This window comes from Anabrus simplex, chromosome 1 (assembly GCF_040414725.1).
Source record: "Anabrus simplex isolate iqAnaSimp1 chromosome 1, ASM4041472v1, whole genome shotgun sequence".
NCBI lineage: Eukaryota > Metazoa > Arthropoda > Insecta > Orthoptera > Tettigoniidae > Anabrus > Anabrus simplex.
Window position 1 is genome coordinate 1,181,133,947 of NC_090265.1, and position 19,569 is coordinate 1,181,153,515.

Genomic DNA, 19,569 nt, shown 5'->3' on the forward strand with positions numbered 1-19,569 from the left:
AGCCTAATATCTAGGTCGTCGGCCTCTAATGGTACGAAATGTAATGACAATGTAAAAGCCCAAAATTCATCCAATGACCAGAATAAAAACGTGGTGATAAAGAATGGATGGATGAATATGAATTTAGGATAATCAGCGGATCAAACTCACAATACTGAAAGTTAAAAGTAATTCCAAAATCGATCCACTGACTAGAATTCAAAAAGAGGGCGATGAACAATGACGATGAACTTAAAACAATCAATGGGTGCGACCAACAACTATCTTAAAAACAATAGTGTTAATGACCAAGGGACTGCTACAAAGCACAATCCTGAATCGATGATGCTTCTTGTCTAAAGCGGTCCAAAATCCAGGTCAACGGCCCATCATAATGGTACTTATTGCTAGCAAAGTAGATCCATGGTATTTCTCATGCTGTGCTACTATAAAGCCGGCCTCGCTGTCAACTATAAAATGGAAATCAAATGGGGTATGGCTCTTAGTGTCGGAAGATGCAGGTCCTTCAGTTTGACTCCCGTACGTGGCCTGCGCGTCGTGATGAGGATGAAATGATGAAGACGACACACACACTCGGCCCCCGTGCCGGAGAAAAATTCCGACCCTGCCGGGAATCGAACCCGGGACCCCTGTAACCAAAGGCCAGCACGCTAACCATTTAGCCTTGGAGCTGGACGATATCAACTATCATGTAAGACTACACCTTGCTCCCCACAATGAACTTCGCCTTTGGCGATCTAGTTAATGACCACTGATCAGACACCCGTAAATCGGAGTAGCGTACTCCGTTTCATTAGCCGGCCCCGTGGTGTAGGGGTAGCGTGCCTGCCTCTCGCCCGGAGGCCCCGCGTTCAATTCCCGGCCAGGTCAGGGATTTTTCTCTCGACCTGAGAGCTGTTTCGAGGCTCACTCAGCCTACGTGATTAGAATTGAGGAGCTATCTGACGGTGAGATGGCGGCCCCGGTCTCAAAAGCCCAGAATAACGGCCGAGAGGATGCGTCGTGCTGACCACACGGCCCCTCGTAATCTGCAGGCCTTCGGGCTGAGCAGCGGTCACTGGGCAGGCCAAGGCCCTTTCAAGGGCGTTAAGTGCCGTGGGGTTTGGCTTCGTTTTTCTGGTTGTACTATCAAAAGTAGTGTAGATTCACAGCGTTCGACACATTATGGTACCCTCACAAGTATTGTACGTCGCACAGTTAACGTAAACCTATGGTGTTTCTCACATAATGGCGCCACTCATAGTCAACGCAAACCCATGGTGTATCCCACATAGGTGTGTAGTCACGGGCGCTAGTATTCCCGTGGTGTTCCTCACATAGTAGGTATAAATTACAGACAACGCAGACCCATGGTGTCGCTCAAATAGTGGTACTAATCACAGGCAACGCCCTGACCCGTGGTGTGTCTCACATAATGGTACTAATCACAGGCAACGTAAGCCCGTTGTGTTCCGCATATAGTGGTACAAATCACATCCCTATTGTGTACCTAACATAGTGGTACTACTCACAAGTAAAGGCGACCCATGGTATTCCCCGCATCATGGTACTATTCACAATAGTTTCATGGTTTTAATTCAATCATCCCTTGGTCGCCCCTTTTAATCGCCTCTTACGACAGCCAGGGGGTACCGTGGGAGTATTCTATCTGCGCCCCCCACCCACAGGGGGTAGAGTGAGATAGAAAAAAAGGAAGAAGGCATCCATCACTTCGAAAAATGAACTAACGGACGAAGAAAGGCAAGAGCCACGAAGGGCGTGAAAATGAAAGACTACCTAGGCCTCGAATGCTCTAATAGCATCGGGGTGGAAAAGAACAAGAGTTGACCAAGGGAGGTCGGACAGGATAGATGAAAGTGAGGAGCCTGACGCAAGTAAGTGGAAACAATTCCAGGACTCAGCTAAGGACCCCGTGGTCACAACCCACGCTCCCAAGTTGAGAGCCCCTAGGGCTCCTTTTCGTCGCCTCTTACGACAGGCAGGGGATACCGAGGGTGTATTCTTCATCCGCGTCCCCCACCCACAGGGGGATCATAGGTAATAGTGTTTGTGAATAGTCTAGAAGACATAGTACTATGATTTTTGTGATTAGTTTAGAAGACTATGATTTTGTTGCACGTATTGGCGACGACTTACTTTCGGTCTATTGGTTTGATCTCCAGATTGATCGACACGTTGGCCCATGCATTGAGACTCTGCGACTGGTTTCGTTCCACTTTCTGACGACACCTATTTCAGTGTTCATACGACCAGTTAGGAAATCGGCGAATAAGAGCTTCGTCTACACTTTGTTTAATACGTTATTTTAGTTATCTTGAACAAAAGTTTCTGATGCTTATCAATAACATGATGGGCGGCAGAATTACCACATTGGCCGCGAGACATTAAGAAGACACTAAGGAAGACCCGTAACAGACATTAGGTCTTAGAACCGTTAAAGACTAATTAATACTTGCAAGACATGCGTGATCACTAACTCCTAAAATATTTTAATTTCTGATCGGAAGATTATCAGTGTTATTTATCAAGCTACAATTAGTAGTACTGAAAGCACATAAGCAACAAGTCAAACTAATTGTCGAGTCTATGATTCTGCACAAATTTTAACTTTGAAATAACTATGAGCAAGATCAACTTGAAGACGTCCCACGTCTGTGAACTCATGGTAGTAGTAGGCCTATTTTATTTCCGGGCTGATAATCTACTCGTATTTCCCAATACAAGAACAACCTCAACAACCGGTTCCTTCCATCTCAATCACTATAATTCATTTCATTTCCTTTACTCTTCAAACTGAGGTTGGCTTCTGAACGGGCATCCGGCCGTACAAACATACCATGTAAATGGCTAGCGTGCTCGCCTTTGGCCGTGTCGGGGATTTTTAACCTACATTGGTTAATTACGATGGTTCGGAGGCTGGGTGAATATGCCGTCTTCAGCATTAAAATTATTTATAGGTAGGGCCCCATTCTCATAGACAAGAAGGTCGCCTATCAGGCGTCAGCTCAAAAGACCTGCACCAGGCCTCTCCGAAGACCACATGCCATAAAAGAAAATGAAAAAAAGAAGTTAAGCGTTATAATACAAAGGTGGAGATTTACTGGCTTCAAATACGGGACACCTGGCAATACTACTGAGGAGTGAGGTAGTTTGTCATTGCTTTCCTCTCTGAGCCGTACAGTGCTATTGCAGCACAACAGTAGCACCTTTCATAACATCCAGACGCAGTACTCGTGTACACTCGGATGATTATAAACGGGATTAAAAGTTAGGTTGTGAGTTTCACAAATAGGAAAATTCCTCCCAGTGTTAATTACTGAGTTGATGGGGTGAAAGTTCCTTTGATTGTAAATAAAGGGTATAGATCTCTGCACATGGCTATGGGGCTATTTAGGGGTTGTAGTAAGGATGTAAAGGAGAGGGCATATAAGTCTCTGGTAAGACCCCAACTACAGTTGAGTATGGTTCCAGTGTATAGGACCTTCACCAGGATTACTTGATTCAAGAACTGGAATAAATCCGAAGGAAAGCAGCTCAATTTGTTCTGGGTGATTTCCAACAGAAGAGTAGCGTTACAAAAATGTTGCAAAGTTTGGGCTGGGAAGACTTGGAAGAAAGGAAACTAGCTGCTCGATTTAGTGGTATGTTCCGAGCTGTCAGTGGAGAGATGGCGTGGGAGGACATCAGTAGACGAATACGTTTGAGTGGTGTCTTTAGAAGTAGGAAAGATCACAATATGAAGATGAAGTTGGAATTCAAGAGGACAAATTGGGGCAAACATTCGTTTTTAGGAAGGGGAGTTAGGGATTGGAATAACTTACCACGGAAGATGTCCGATAAATTTCCAATTTCTTTGAATGCATTTAAGAAAAGGCTAGGAAAACAACAGGTAGGGAATCTGCCACCTAGGCGACTGGCACAAATGGAGATCAGTAGTGATTGTTTGATAATTGTATAAGATGCTCTAATATCACAGAGTCCGAAGAAAACTAAATTTGAAAGTCTACAATGTAGAAAGCTCATAAAATTGATCAACAATAACATTACATTGACCATTGTTTGTTGTGATGTGCTTTGTCTTCTGTTGCCACTCATCTCCGATAGATGGGATTACTTCTACGTACCAACTATAACAGCCTGCCTAAATATTGACGGGAAGTAGCTGGGAAGTTAGATCTCGCTCACCTTTAGCATGCTATTCCTCCGGTTCATAAGTTTTCTGATCCTACTGGTACGTAACACACTGGACCATCATCGCATTCCAGCTATCCAATCCCTACTCTGAGGCACTGATTGGCATGAGCAGTGTATACATTTAATGGAATAACGGCAGAAGAGTGTTCGCGGCTGTTTGCGGCCTCGTCATTCCAGCTCTGGAACTTTGGATTGGTAGATCGGCACCGTAGTACTGTTCGTCAAAAGTGAGAAAACGTGCGGTTTTTCATTTGATCGAATATTTTATATGATAACATTGCTTTTATTCGCTACATCCCTAATGACGTCATTGTAATGACCTGTGTTGACTTGAGTTGGGAAAACCACAAAGACAGTCTTTCTGATATATCCGTAGCGAAGCACGGGTACATCAGCTAGTTTATAATATAATGTTATGCCTTTCAGTGTTCAGTCTGTTATGACTCTGTGAATTAACTAAGCGCCTCCATAATCCTTTATCTGCTACTACTCTGCGGCCTCATTTAGTTTCAAAACTCATGATAACGTCATTAAAATCTGAGTCTAACCATAGTCACCTTGGTCTAACAAATAACCCATTGTTTTCTTCCGTTTGACAAGTAGTTTTCCTCCACATACTGTAACTTCGTAAAGTAGCAGGCTACATGGACTTTATAGTGAAAATTGTTCATTTATGTGAATGCTTTACCAGTAGTGATATAGATAATTACCAGAGCAGAAGGAGAACTGTTGAACAGACAGGACAGAAAAATACCGAGAAAGATTTTGGTCCAGTAAATGAAGCAGAGGAGTGGAGAACAATGAAAACTAGAGAAGTGGACGAACTCTACGGGCATCCAGATATCATATCTGAAATAAAAAGCAACAGATAAAGGTGGTTGGGACACGTAGAAAGAATGTCAGATGAAAAGTCTGACAAGAAAATCTACAAAGGAAATCCAGGTGGCAGAAGATGAAAAGGAAGACCTCGGAAAAGGTGGCTGGTTGATGTGGAGGAGAAGTTCCTCACTTTCATCATTCTATCCTATCCGACCTCCCTTGGCCAACTCTTGTTTTTTTTCCAACCCCGACGGTATTAGAGCATTAGAGGCTTGGAGAGTCTTTCATTTTCATGCCATTCGTGGCCATTGTCTTCCTTTGGCCGATACCTTCATTTTTCTAAGTGTCAGGTCCCTTCTGTTTTTACTCTCTGATCAGTGTTATGTAGAGGATGATTGCCTAGTTGTACTTCCTCTTAAAACAATGATCACCACCACATGTGGAGGAGCATTTAAGGAAGATAGGAACAAGAAGACGGAGGAAGCATGTGAAGATAATGAAGATTCGTGAATATTAGGCTACAATTCCCCGAGCTGTAGCGCCCAGAAGCAGCAATAGTATTACCAGTAGTAAGAGAGGAAGATGATGCCTGGGCCATAGCACGCCCACAGGAGTACCTTCCAGTCCTGGACCCACCAGGCTATGAGCCCCATGAGGACCTCACCCACCGCGTCCAGACCGTTGATAATCACTCCACCTAGGACTCGTTTCTCGGGACCCACCAGCTCCATGGCTGAAACACAAGGCATACCTTCATCAGAAGATTATATTTGTACGTCGGTAAGCTGCATCAATTTATGATCGTATTTCATCTGTAATAAGGATCAGAAGTCTAGAGAAAGTATCTATTCAATGGAAACCGGCAAAGCAAATGGACGTGTCGTCGATTGTGAATTAAGAGAAATGGAGGGGGAGAGAGTGTTAATACACCAGGTCGGTTGGTGGAATAACAGGTTTTTTTTAATGGTTACTGGATAAGTGAAAAAAGGGAATTTAGAGGAAATGCTCATGGTCACGGAGATCATAGACAATTTTCTCTTCGTGATTAGTGGAGTGGAGGTCAACTCATTTATAGTTTTCATTCCCGTATAGCGAAGTCGGCCTGAAAAGAAAGCGATGTTAAAGTAATGTCTCCCAGACTACCGTAGATCGCAACTGGAAGATCACAGTGATACATATTGATTCTACAGTACTTCATTTACTATAGGGTCCCCTACTGCCATCCTGCGAAAATGCAAACCTTAAGTACTCGTACTTGACACGATCGACTTTCACCCTCGTTCAGTCCTCTCAGGTTTTTCTTATTCCCAATGGAGATAACTTTAGTCTTAGAAATGTTAATTGGCATATAATAATAATAATAATAATAATAATAATAATAATAATAATAATAATAATAATAATAACGTCCGGCTCCATAGCTAAATGGTTAGCGTGCTGGCCTTTGGTCACAGGGGTCTCGGGTTCGATTCCCGGCAGGGTCGGGAATTTAACCATCATTGGTTAATTTCGCTGGCACGAGGGCTGGGTGTATGTGTGGTCATCATCATTTCATCCTCATCACGACGCGCAGGCCGCCTACTGGCGTCAAATCAAAAGACCTGCACCTGGCGAGCCGAACATGTCCTCGGACACTCTCGGCACTAACAGCCATACGCCATTTCATTTCAATAATAATAATAATAATAATAATAATAATAATAATAATAATAATAATAATAATAATAATAATAATAATAATAATAATGGTTTACGTCCCACTAACTACTTTTACGGTTTACGGAAAGGCCGAGGTGCCGGAATTTATTTCCGAAGGAATTCTTTTACGTGCCAGTAAATCTACCAACACGAGGCCGACGTATTTGACCTACCACCGGACTAAGCCAGGATCGAACTTGCGAAGTTGGGCTCAGAAGGCCAGAGATACTTCGTCACTCCTCATTTCCCTATAAGGCTCTCCAATGACGCCGAGGGCACCTATGACAGTTGATGGTGGAGCTGTTGATGATCTAGCCAGCCTTCGTGCTGAGGACTCGTACTTTCTCTGCACCTATTTTTAATCGAAGATATTCATAATTCTACCTCTTACCCGGTGGCGTCATTACAGTCTTGGAAAAGTTTTTTTCTTCGTGTAAAAGTAAATTAATTCAGTCGTAAATCTCGTATAAAAAATAATCCTGGTTCAATTGTTTAAGAAGTGACAAAAATTCCTCACATAAGTTTGTAATGTAATATGAATTACCGTTTCGAGAAAACTACATAAATCGATCATATTTGTACACCGAAAGAATTTGCATATTCGTACAGTCAGTGGAAATTAATTCTCTCAAACTGTAACGCTAATGAGTGTATCGTTCTATCATGCCTAGCATTGGTTAAAATCACTGTTAGTAATTACACATTGTAGTGCAGAAAGTTTTTTTTTTTTTTGCTATGGGCTTTACGTCGCACCGACACAGATAGGTCTTATGGCGACGATGGGATAGGAAAGGCCTAGGAGTTGGAAGGAAGCGGCCGTGGCCTTAATTAAGGTACAGCCCCAGCATTTGCCTGGTGTGAAAATGGGAAACCACGGAAAACCATCTTCAGGGCTGCCGATAGTGGGATTCGAACCTACTATCTCCCGGATGCAAGCTCACAGCCGCGCGCCTCTACACGCACGGCCAACTCGCCCGGTGCAGAAAGTTTGAAAGTAATTCTTTTAAATTGGTCGAGCATAAGATATTAACGAAATTCCCTTCTGAATTAGGTCAACTTAGTCTTCGTGAAATCCGATCCAGCTTTTTAGTAAATGTACTACACTGACACGGGCATCTCAAATTACAGCACCCATAAAGCCATATGGCCTTGGTAATACGATGCCAGTTCTAGGAATAAAATAGATTTTGCAAACTGTTTAAACTACGGCCTAATGGCAAATTACGTTGAAAAGTGAACATTCTATTATGGAACTTGAAAAGAGGTTCAAAAAAAAAAAAAAAAAATTGACATTAAAAAAAAAAAAAAAAAAAAAAAATTTCCAGACTAAATTGATATGGTTGCGAACTTTTTTAAACATATTTTTATTACTGTATTAACCTTTGACAATAAAACATGTATACAAAAGATTGATGACGTACACTCTCTGAAGTTCATTGTTCTGGTTTCTTAAGGTCGATATTCAGACTATATTAAATTCATTTTATTCAAAGTTACAAAATATTACCCTGTAAGCATTTGGCACTGCCTGCCTCATAACAACTTCTCCTCGCTGAATTGCGCCATGATCCATATATGTCTATCCTTTAGTCCCATTTCCTGGTGTGGTGTCGGGGATGAGATGTGATGAAATTGTATGGCAGGGTTTTACGGCCGGATGCCCATCCTGCCGCCAATCTCATTTGAGGAGCTAATGAATATGGGATGAATGATGGTGAATGAAGTAAGGTAAGAAGGTGGAAGTAATTGTCTGAGGCCTATAAATAGGAACTTTCCCGGCATTCACCTGCAAGTGGGAATGGGAAACCACAGGAAAGCTTTCTCAGGACTGCCACCAGTGGGTTTCGAGCCCACGCGTTTCCCGAATGCACAGCTTGGCTCCTTTGCCATAGCGCGTAATTACCTAAACCAGATATCATCACAATCTCCTTGCTAACATACTCCTGTAATAACCTACTTTTGACTTGCAATGTGTCAGTATACCTATATCCAGCATCTATCTGTCCCCTTGGTATTCGACCCTACGAAACATAAATAGAAGTAAAAACCCCTCCAGGATATAGAGCCCTGGTTCACTGGAACTGCTAACTTGTCTTCCAGACGTTTCGTCTGTAGCCTTGATAGACATTTTTACCTTGGTCGCACCATCATTGTGTATACTATTGATGCCATTTCTTATGCAGCCAGTCCCTGTGATGAATGATGTGAAGGAGTCACTCATACTCTCCCAGAAGCAAACTGTTCTCTTTTTATGTCGATTGGAACACAGAGTGTAGAATTTTGCCGAAAGGATCTCTGATGTGAACACTGGGGTATATTTACTTCTTTTTTCTTTTTTTCTGTTCTTTTTTGCAAGTTGCTTTGCGTCGCACCAACACAGATATGTCTTATGGCGACGATGGGACAGGAAACGGGCTAGGAGTGGGAAGGAAGCGACCGTTGGCCTTAATTAAAGTACAGCTCCAGCATTTGCATGGTGTGAAAATGGGAAACCACGGAAAACCATCTTCAGGGCTGCCGACAGTGGGGTTCGAACCTACTATCTCCCGAATACTGGATACTGGCTGCACTTGAGCGACTGCAGCTATCAAGCTCGGTATATTTACTTGCTGACATGAACGCTATGGCGCTTTATGGATTTTCCTACCTTCAAAATATAAACCGCCGGGCTGAGGGGCTCAGGCGGTTGAAGCGCTGGCCTTCTGACCCCAACTTGGCAGGTTCGATCCTGGCTCAGTCTGGTGGAATTTGAAGGTTCTCAAATACGTCAGCCTCGTGTCGGTAGATTTACTGGCACGTAAAAGAATGCCTGCGGGACTAAATTCCGGCACCTATGCATCTCCGAAAACCGTAAGAGTAGTTAGTGGGACGTAAGGCAAATAACATTATTATTATATAAACCAGCTTTTAAATATTTCGCCACACTCTCAAACATATTCTTGGACTGGTTTTAGACAAGTCATCAATGGTGAATCCCTTGAGATTCCCGTTTTTCTTTGTCTTCCTGGGCTGGCCAGCTCTGTATGTGGATTTAGCCCAGATATACCGCCAGACACACCTGACGCCAACCCTGTGTGGAGGGATGCATTCACTATTGTGTGTTTCCATGGTTGGTAGTGTGGTGTGTTCTAAGTGTATATTAAGACGAACACCAAACTTCCACCCGGATGGGAATCGAACCTTGAGCCTTCTTAACCGAAGGTTGCTACGCTGACCTTTCGGCAAAGGAGCCGATCACTCGAGTCCTTGAGAAACCCGAGGTTAAACAACATTGGTTATGGTCAGCATTTTTATGAGTAGATCGTGACTCAGGGAACATATTGAAACGGAGTACCAAACCAAACCCCACGGCACTTAACGTCTGCTCAGCCCAAAGGCCTGCAAATTACGAGGGGGTCGTGTGGTCAGCACGACGCATCCTCTCGCCCGTTATTCTGGGCTTTTGAGACCGGGGCCGCCATCTCACCGTTAGATAGCTCCTCAATTCTAATCACATAGGCTGAGTGGACCTCGAACCAGCCCTCACGTCGAGAGAAAAATCCTTGACATTTCATTTCCATTTCATAGTTGATAGCGTGATCATAGCCACGGGGTGTCCAATTTTATATGGAATTCGAACCAATAGGAGGTTACTTTTCATTCAATAAAATCATATACACATACGACTCTTTCTTCCTCTGTAAGATATGATAATTAGGCCTATACAAATATATGATACCAATGAAGTTGCAGTCATTCCCTGCTATGAATGGTGTGAAAATGTTGTTCATAGGATCTCTTGGTGTATGCCTTTCAGTGGGCTTGGCAGACTGATACGTAATAGCAACTTCTGGCCCGGTGAAGAAAGCAACGTGAAACTAATTCTCGTGTTCCCTAGTATGCTTCTTCAGTGACACCTAGGCTATCTATGACATCTGTTGGCGGAGCTATGGAGAATCAAACCAGCCTTCGAGCTGAATAACCAGCATACACCAATGAAGTTATTCGTTTGACACTAACCTGTGGACACGTGCAGCTAAAGGTTTTGCAACGGATGCGAGAAAAGTATACGTATACACATACAGTCCACGCATATCTTTTTGAAAGTTGGTACAGAAAAATGCAGATGCACCCGGCCTCGTAATAGGCTCTTAAACCAGTCATACTTCAGAGTTGCGCATGGTGTCAGTTTCTTAGAAGAGAGATTTGAAAGTACGAAATCGGTGAAAGCTGTGTACATGAGACCTTCGAAAAAGAAAAAAACTCGACTTCAAGGAACATGGACAAAGATTGTGGTGTGTTGAAAATAAATTCATGTTTCATATAGAATTAATGTCTTGTAAATAAAACACAAATGCAATCTATATTTTTTCGGAATTTCTCCTCCTAAAATGAGAGCGTATGGATTATTCGCATATACTGTATATAGTATTTCTGCTAGCTAACATTTCTTTCCTTTCGTATCAGCTTTAGAGACAATAAACTCAATGCAATTAGATTAGTTTAAAACTTAAAACAGAAGGAAGGAAGGAAGGAAGGAAGGAAGGAAGGAAGGAAGGAAGGAAGGAAGGAAGGAAGGAAGGAAGGAAGGAATAAAGCTGATAAATAATTCAGAGCAGATCTGGGCAGCCTACAGTCAGAATGGGTCGTGTCGAGAGATGTGCCAAGCACACAATTGACCCTGTCGAGTGCGGGCCCTTCACGTTAATATTCACATGTCTAATATGTAATAATGCTTTTACCAATGACAAAAGCTGCTCCGAACAAGACACTACCACCGACCATCATGTTGACGAACTCCAGCACCACGAAGACGATGTAGTTCGGCGAGAAGGCTCGAGCAGCTCCGATCACAGCGGTGAGCACCAGGCAACCCACTAGCGCCGACTTCCGGCCAAATCTATAAACAGAGAGAGGGGGGGGGGATTAATCTTCATATTTTCAGTTTGTTCATAATGTTCTACATTATTATAATCTGTAGAGTTAATATGACAGAACGAATACAACTAAATATTTGTTTATAAATTTTAATTTACAATGATATGACAAATTGCAATGGCATTTATTTCACAACTCTATCGTAAACTGTATGACTATTTTCTTATTTTCTCTTAAACTAAGTACGTTATTTATATAATAGTGCTATTCTTTGACTGAATCGTTCATTTTGGCCTTGAGCTCAGAGAGCCCCGTCTTAGATCGTGAGACTCACTCCTCTCAACATCAACTTGGCGTCTGGCTATTCCACGGTGCATCTCTGCAAGTATTTTCACAACGTTCAACGTTAAAGAAATTAACAAACAACATTAAACATTAATCTGAACACATACAGCTTTCACTTCTTGACTTTACATCAGTCCAGTTCTCCACCCTGTGGCTACTCCAACCACTACTCTTATACTTACATCTCCTTCACACATAATATAAATAACATTTGTTTGAGCGCCAGTTGCTTTTTTAAGAAAAACAACAAAATTCGGTAGAGCATACCTCTTATATCAATTATCTCAAGGCGTGAGGTGATAAACTCACATATCTGGCAATATACAGGGATATGGATCAGGACAATATTAAATTACTGTTGCATTTCCACAATTGAGGATTGTACATGGAACTGGAATCACTTATTATAATTAAAAATAAAACTGAGTTTATGACTAAATTTACGTCACAATGAACAATCATTGACGTCTTTTAATTTAACAAAAGAAATATATCGTGAGATTTGCGGTATTAAGAAAAGGAAAATTTAATCTAAACAAAAAAAGCTATTGGCATGAACTTGAAGTGAGATGTGATATCGCCGCTGATTACACTCTTCTTCATGTTATGAATGCATAACATGTCTGATGCTTTAATTACCTGTTGTCTGCATACACCGCTGTTGAACTTGAAATTCTTGGGAAAACCTGTGAGCTGAAGTCGGGAGCCGTCTGCTGTAATCTTCTTATGTCACAAGGAGTTGGCCTACATACCATGTACGCGTGTAGGGAGCTCCAATGTAATTACGTCCACTCAATATATTTTAAATAATTGGAAAATATTATTGAAACATCTTGTGAAGTCCATCCTCACAAGAAGATGATGTTTCTTTATCAGCATAGTACCCGTCTCTGCTCGGATACAACCACCACTTGTAGACCTCCTCGATTATTACTTCTTCAAACACAACTCTTAGCTCTGACCATCACACTAAGACCACTTCTTCCATTTTCTACATCTGACTGTTACATATGCTCTGCACGATATCAACTGCTTATGAACTGAGTACTATCAACTGATTGATATCATCTGAACTGAGTAAGAACAGAATAGATATGATGAACTGAGTACTTATGAACAGAATACCTCTCCCCACCGTCGCCTTGACTTTATATCACCTCGCGATGACGACTCATCTCCCCACTCACTGTTCATCCCTTCCACTTCAACATACAGTAGCTGGCGAATACTGACACTTGGTCGCAATCACGTGTCCACGCACTGATGTCATCAGTCATGTGTCGTCTAAGCGTACCCAAGCGGTCCGAGAATGACTATGCCGAATGCGTCACCGGGAAATCTCCTTGCACAGTTAAACATAGCCTCGATTGCAAAATACTATGCCAGCTCATCTAGCCAAAGTTACAAGCCACAGCATGACAATATGAAACCAACAAATCTCACTTACTACAATACAGAATAATTACAAACATATTCACTTAACCTATGATTAAATCCAATAATATACGCGATACCTAATTATTACAGTCTAAATGATGAGAAACAGAATATATAAAATCTAATGAATCGGGTTAATAATAATAATAATAATAATAATAATAATAATAATAATAATAATAATAATAATAATAATAATAATAATAATAAATACAGAATGGAGTCTGTAACCCTGTTGTACGGTTACAACCCATGCAAATTTTGAAGGGAGCTGGAGTGTGTGACACCACCTTGTGAGTGACACAGCCCAGCACGACACAAAGGAAAAGACGTGACCTTGTATAACGCGTACATGCTTCCGAAAAAACGGATCTGGCATCCAGCTCCGAATGAAGAGAGAGAATAGAAATGACCACCGATATGGCAGCGGTACGGTCTGTGGCGGGTAGAAGTCTGGACAATAACCACTGTTGGCCTTTCCGCTTCGAAGTTGAAACCTTGTACCATCCTACGCTTCTTCCTCCGTAATGTAAAAACAAAACTACCTTAAATTGTGTTCCACCACGTCAAAACTTTGTATGTACTGAACTAGTTTTATTACACTAGAGGACCGGTTTCAACTCATCATGGAGTCATCTTCGGCTCAAATATTAAAATCAGGAACCATTGTACAATTGAAGGGCTCGGTGGAATATAGTCATAAGCCACCATTTTGTTGTTTTTGAGATGTTCATGCCATCGTATTCTTTAAATTTCCCTCTTTAATATCACACTAAGAAGTTTCTTGTATTTATAAAAGATGGCAGCATATGTTAGGTGGAAGTTCTTTACTTTGCCATACAGTGACAATTTCAGAACTAACACAGTCATAAGCCACACCAAAATGGCGTCAAAATCACGAGTGAATGAGGATTTATCTCCTGTTCAGAGGACTTTTGAGAATAATGAAGCTGAAAGTGAAGAGTCAGATCCATTTGATACAGATGGTGATGATTCTTGGCACCCATCAAGCAACAGTTCCAGCTCTAATGACAACTTGGTAAGAGTATAGACAAATTTTATGATGGATAACCTCTAGTTTGTGGCTTGTGACTGTATTTTACTCACTTTACTTACTTTACAAATAACTCGTATCTTATGAAAATGCATGAACAATAGCGTTAGATTTGATAACCATACAATAATAATTTAGTAGAACTACCAATATTAACAATAATATTTACATAGAATATCATGTGAAAGCAATTAGCAGTTAAATTTCTGTTGATGTGGCTTATAACTATGTTCATCTGAAATTGTCTGAATTTGTTACTCCTAATTTCATAGCTTGAAGTTAGTAGAATGCCTGAGGAATCACCAATAGTATATGCCCCAGATGAATGGGTGGATGTTGTAAAGTCAGCAAGTCCAAAAAACTTCATTGCGACAAAAATGAAAAGAGATTACTTCAAAACTTTAGATGATCTCAAGTCATTGCTATCAATACCCACTAAATTCACAACTAGAGATTCAGTTCACTTCAGTGAAGCTACACAATTTCAATTGAATTTCAAAGACCCTTTTGAGCTAGGTAGGGGCTGCCTGGCCGAGGCGGTAAAGGCGTGCTCGGTTCGCCCGGAAGGACGTGGGTTCGAATCCCCGTCAGGAAGTCGTAAAATTTAAGAAATGAGATTTCCACTTCCGGAGGTGCATATGGCCCTGATGTTCACTCAGTCTACACCAGAAATGAGTACCAGGTTAATTCCTGGGGGCAAAGGCGGCCGGGCGTAGAGCTAACCACTCTACCCCACCACGTGCCGAGGATAACAATGGTGGAATTCTTTACCTTCCACTCCTCCAAGGGCCTTCATGGCCTGTACAGAGGTGACTTTGCTTTGCTTTTCAGCTAGGTTTTAAGCACTGTTATACTACATTAGGGCCAGTTCAGTATGCAAACATTCGCACCAAGAAGAAAAGAAGATTTGTGGAACATGATCCATTTCAGCCAAGAGTAAAAAACAGAAATCAACTCCCTGTCAACCAGAAGAAATTTACTGATGTCATGTCTCTCATGTCATTCATTCCCGTAGCCAATCAACTTATCTTCATGTCCCTTACAGGATATAATGTTGAAGATAATGATGTGGAAGAATTCCCTTGAGATACACATTGTTTTTCTTTAAAGTATGTGTATTCATTCCCAAATATTGTTTTCTTAAATTAAGTGTGTTCATTCTCAAATATTGTGTCTTTATAATTAATTGTAGTCTTATTAATTCTCTAATATTGTGCTATTCTTGATAAATAAACATTTATTCGCCCTCAAGTACTTAAATTTATTTCCGGGAAATAAAGTCATAAGCCCATGTTAGTTACCTTAAATCATATTCTAGGGCAAGGTGTTGTTTCACTGTCTCCCATATGTTTTATAACATATACAAGTGTTCATTTATACAAGGAAAGTTATTACAAATTTGGTGGATGATTTACAGATTTGCGCTGAACTTTAATTTGTCATTTACTCAGAACTAAGTTATTGTGGCTTATGACTATATTCCACCGAGCCCTTCAATTGCATACATGCAGATTAAGGGTTGTAATGGAATGTCATATGTTACGTAACATCAAACCATCGAAGGTTCTGGAAAATTATTCCTCAATGTCCTGTTATTTACATTTATGCAAGTGTCTCTGATTCAAACAGCTCATATTGAAAGTAAGTGTTAGAAGTAAGTTTTGCTGCAGTATGACTGAAATTATTTCTTGTACAACTCTGAACACTTCTCTGAACTGTGGAAATATTTGTCTTTTCAGACATATGTAAAAAACTAATGTCAAATGGGCCTTGTTTACTAAGTTCTAATCTTAGCAATTTATTGGTGTTTTGGAGGGGAACATCCTTTAAGGTAGTTATTGCTTGTTATTATGAAAGAAATGGAAAAAATCCAAAGAAAAGTACCTCGATTTGTTCTGGATTATATCTGACAAAAGAGTAACGTTACAAAAATGTTGTAAAGTTTGGGCTGGGAAGACTTGGGAGAAAGAAGACGAGCTGCTCGACTAAGTGGTACGTTCCGAGCTGTCAGTGGAGAGATGGTGTGGAATGACATCAGTAGACAAACAAATCTGCGTGGTGTCTTTAAAAGTAAGAAAGCAATATGACGATAAAGTTGAAATTCAAGAGGACAAATTGGAACAAATATTCGTTTATAGGAAGGGGAGTTAGGGATTATAATAACTTACCAAGGGAGATTTTCAATAAATTTCTAAGTTCTTTGAAATAATTTAAGAAAAAGGCTAGGAAAACAACAGATAGGGAATCTGCCGCCTGGGTGACTGCCCTAAATGCGGATGAGTATTGATTGATTGTAAGCTTGTGATGTTTGATGTCCAGTATACATTCCACATACCGTCATATATTAGCACTGCAGAAGTTGGCTACAGGTATAGTCTGCAATAAATGGGACAATAGTACAAAAAAAGGAAGAAAACACAAGGCGATGGGAAACGTCGCATGCCGCATTGGCTCTAAGAAGTGTCATACAGGTGTATCAGAAGTATACCAACAAAAAGGCAAGGCAAGTTTTTGGTTATGTTAAGAACGATGGTGCAATCGGATTGGTAGAGAAAATGTTTCTTTTCGAGAAAATGACGTTACTGTGTTACTTCAGGGCGCGCGATTCAAATTGACGAACTCACTGTATTTGCTGCGCCAGAGCACGAGCCGCTTCCGTGCTTCAGGGAAGAGAAGGGGAAGAAGGGAAATGGGGTGTATGATGGAGACAGAGATAATGCTCCGCACGTATGCTCAAGTTCCCTCGTCTCTTACAGGCAATATCCACAGTTTGCTTATTGAAAAGACATATTCTAACTCCACATGCAGTACAAGAAAACACTGTAATTAAGACGCACTTACAAGTCAAGGAATGCACCAGATCGTTTCTCCTCTTATCTGTTGGTCGCAGTAACGTTCATTAACATTTAAAACTAGGTTTACTGCAGCGGTCAAAGTGACAGTTTTCAGTTTTGTTTTCTCTATCACGCTCGTTTTACGGTTAGGACATACAAACCCTTTGGTGGCTTTTATTGATTTTCAGCATATAGGTTCAAAAACCCGTAACTCCTTACTAGTTAGCGCTATGAGGTCATATACCTACTTTTACCGGACGGTCATTTTGACCGGTACTGCAGTAGCTACCCCATCAGACGTTTGTGGCTTTCATTTAGATCGGGATAACATTCTAACAAGCTGTGCAGTGTACTTTATTATCGTAGTATCGAATAGAACGTATTGTTGTGCTGCAATGGGACAGCTGTTGGCTCTTTTTAAACAATGTTACAAGTACAATGACTGGAAAATATAGTCAGTATTTGTTCGGTAATGAAAGGTGTGCAATCATAACGAGCAGTCAATTGTCATGTTCACTTGTTACAAACTTTCAAACTAGATTGCCCGACTGTTTGTAATTATCCCGAAGAAATATATCTCGCGCAGTCTGCTGATGGATGCCGAAATTCTGAACCATACGCCTAATATTTCCCCATCACAATCAAGCGATGAAGCTGGGACTGATTTAGACCTCTATAACTGCGAAGCTTGGCAAACGGAAATAGTTCGCATAGCGATACTAGTTACGTTGAGTCTGTAGAATTGCCATGTGAACATGAAATCACACAGCAGCCTTCGACCTCAAGGGTTAGGGAATTGCCCGCCAAACGGCGACGCACGCATACCAGCAAAACAGCTGATGACAAAGGTAAGCCTATTCGACGTTAATCATTTTGTATTTACGTAATTCTGTGGACAGTATAAGTGTGCTTGGTTTTATATTTTTCACGTGAAGGAAACACTAAGGAAGATAATGAAATTACTAGCAAGGAGCACGATATCAACTACACAAGGCTGAGCGTACGCTGTGGTAAGTCAACATATGGCGGTCGGCGAGGAAGAAGTTGCTTTGGATGGAACAGTGTGGATTCTTTTTGATCTACAAAGCCTGCCAGGCCGACGAGGACAGTAAAATATACTGAGGGAAATTCCAGGACCCACAGTACAAGCAAAACACCACACTGAAGGAACTTGTGCCGCTACAGCTTGTCTTTTTATTGACGAATCCAAGCTGCACCACATCGAACGATATACTGAGGTTCGAGCCTGCGAAGTTCTGAACAATCCTGAATGGACACTTTCTTTGGAAGAATTGGACGGTGTCATTGGCATTTTATACGCACGCGGAACTTACAGAGCTGATCAGAACATTCTCGATCTGTGGTCACAGAAGTGGAGTACTGAAATTTTCTCCCAAACTGTGACACGGAACCGTTTCCTGGAAATCATGAGGTTTCTCCGATTCGATTAAATATCTACCAGCAGGGATCACCTGAAAATTGATAGGCTGGCGTTTGTATCCGTTGTGTGGGACAAATTTATATCTAATATTACTATTTGCTACAGACCAAGTGAGACCATTACCGTGGATGAACAGCTCTTTCCATCGAAAGCTAGACGCCCATTTATGCAGTACGGAGTATATGGCCAATAAGCCAAACAAGTTTGGTATTAAATTTTGGTTGGCTGTCGATGTGTAAGCCAAGTGTGTTGTAAAAGGTTTTTCCTATCTTGGAAGAGATGAAACGCGACCCACCGATCGGACCCTAAGTGCACTGTAGTATTGCATCTTGCTGAGCCATTTATCAATCAGGGGAGAAAGTGATAACTTCTTCACTTCACCGAAACTAGCGAAATAAAAGAAAAAGAACAAAAGTACCGTAGGCACACTGAAACGTAGCAGAAGAGAAGTTCCTCCTTCTGTGAAGACCAGCAGCGAACCACTCTACAGCACAGTAGTGTACAAAAATGAGGATGCAACTCTCAAGTCCTACCAAGGTAAAACGAACAAGAATGTCCTCAGTCTCAGTACAGTACATACTGTACTAATGTAAGCATCAATGAACAACATCAGAGGAAAAAGCCTCAAACAGCCTCTTTCTATAATTCTACCAAATTTGTTGTCGACATAGTAGGTCAAATGGGCCGTAAGTACAGGTAAAATCGATGAGTCGACGATGGCCAGTGAGCGCCTTCTTCAACATACTAGATTTCGCTGGTATAAATGCGTATGCATTGCGTAAGGCAAACGCCCGCAAGCAAATACCGAGAAGGGCATTCCTGAGACAACTGGCAACCGATCTAGCCCATCCTTACGCGTCTTATCAGATTAGTAGGCTGCAACAATGAGA

At 41.4% G+C, this 19,569-nt stretch overlaps 1 protein-coding gene across 1 annotated transcript in view; it reads right to left on the minus strand.

The window, feature by feature from the left end:
* The window catches only part of LOC136858171 (solute carrier family 22 member 2), a 509,914-nt gene that overhangs the window by 196,508 nt on the left and 293,837 nt on the right, over nucleotides 1-19,569 (minus strand). The window contains exons 5-6 of the mRNA XM_067137526.2: nucleotides 11,433-11,590; nucleotides 5,578-5,746 (exon numbers count right to left, since the gene is read on the minus strand). Coding sequence (XP_066993627.2) covers nucleotides 5,578-5,746; nucleotides 11,433-11,590 — 327 coding nt within the window. The remainder of the gene's footprint in view (nucleotides 1-5,577; nucleotides 5,747-11,432; nucleotides 11,591-19,569) is intronic.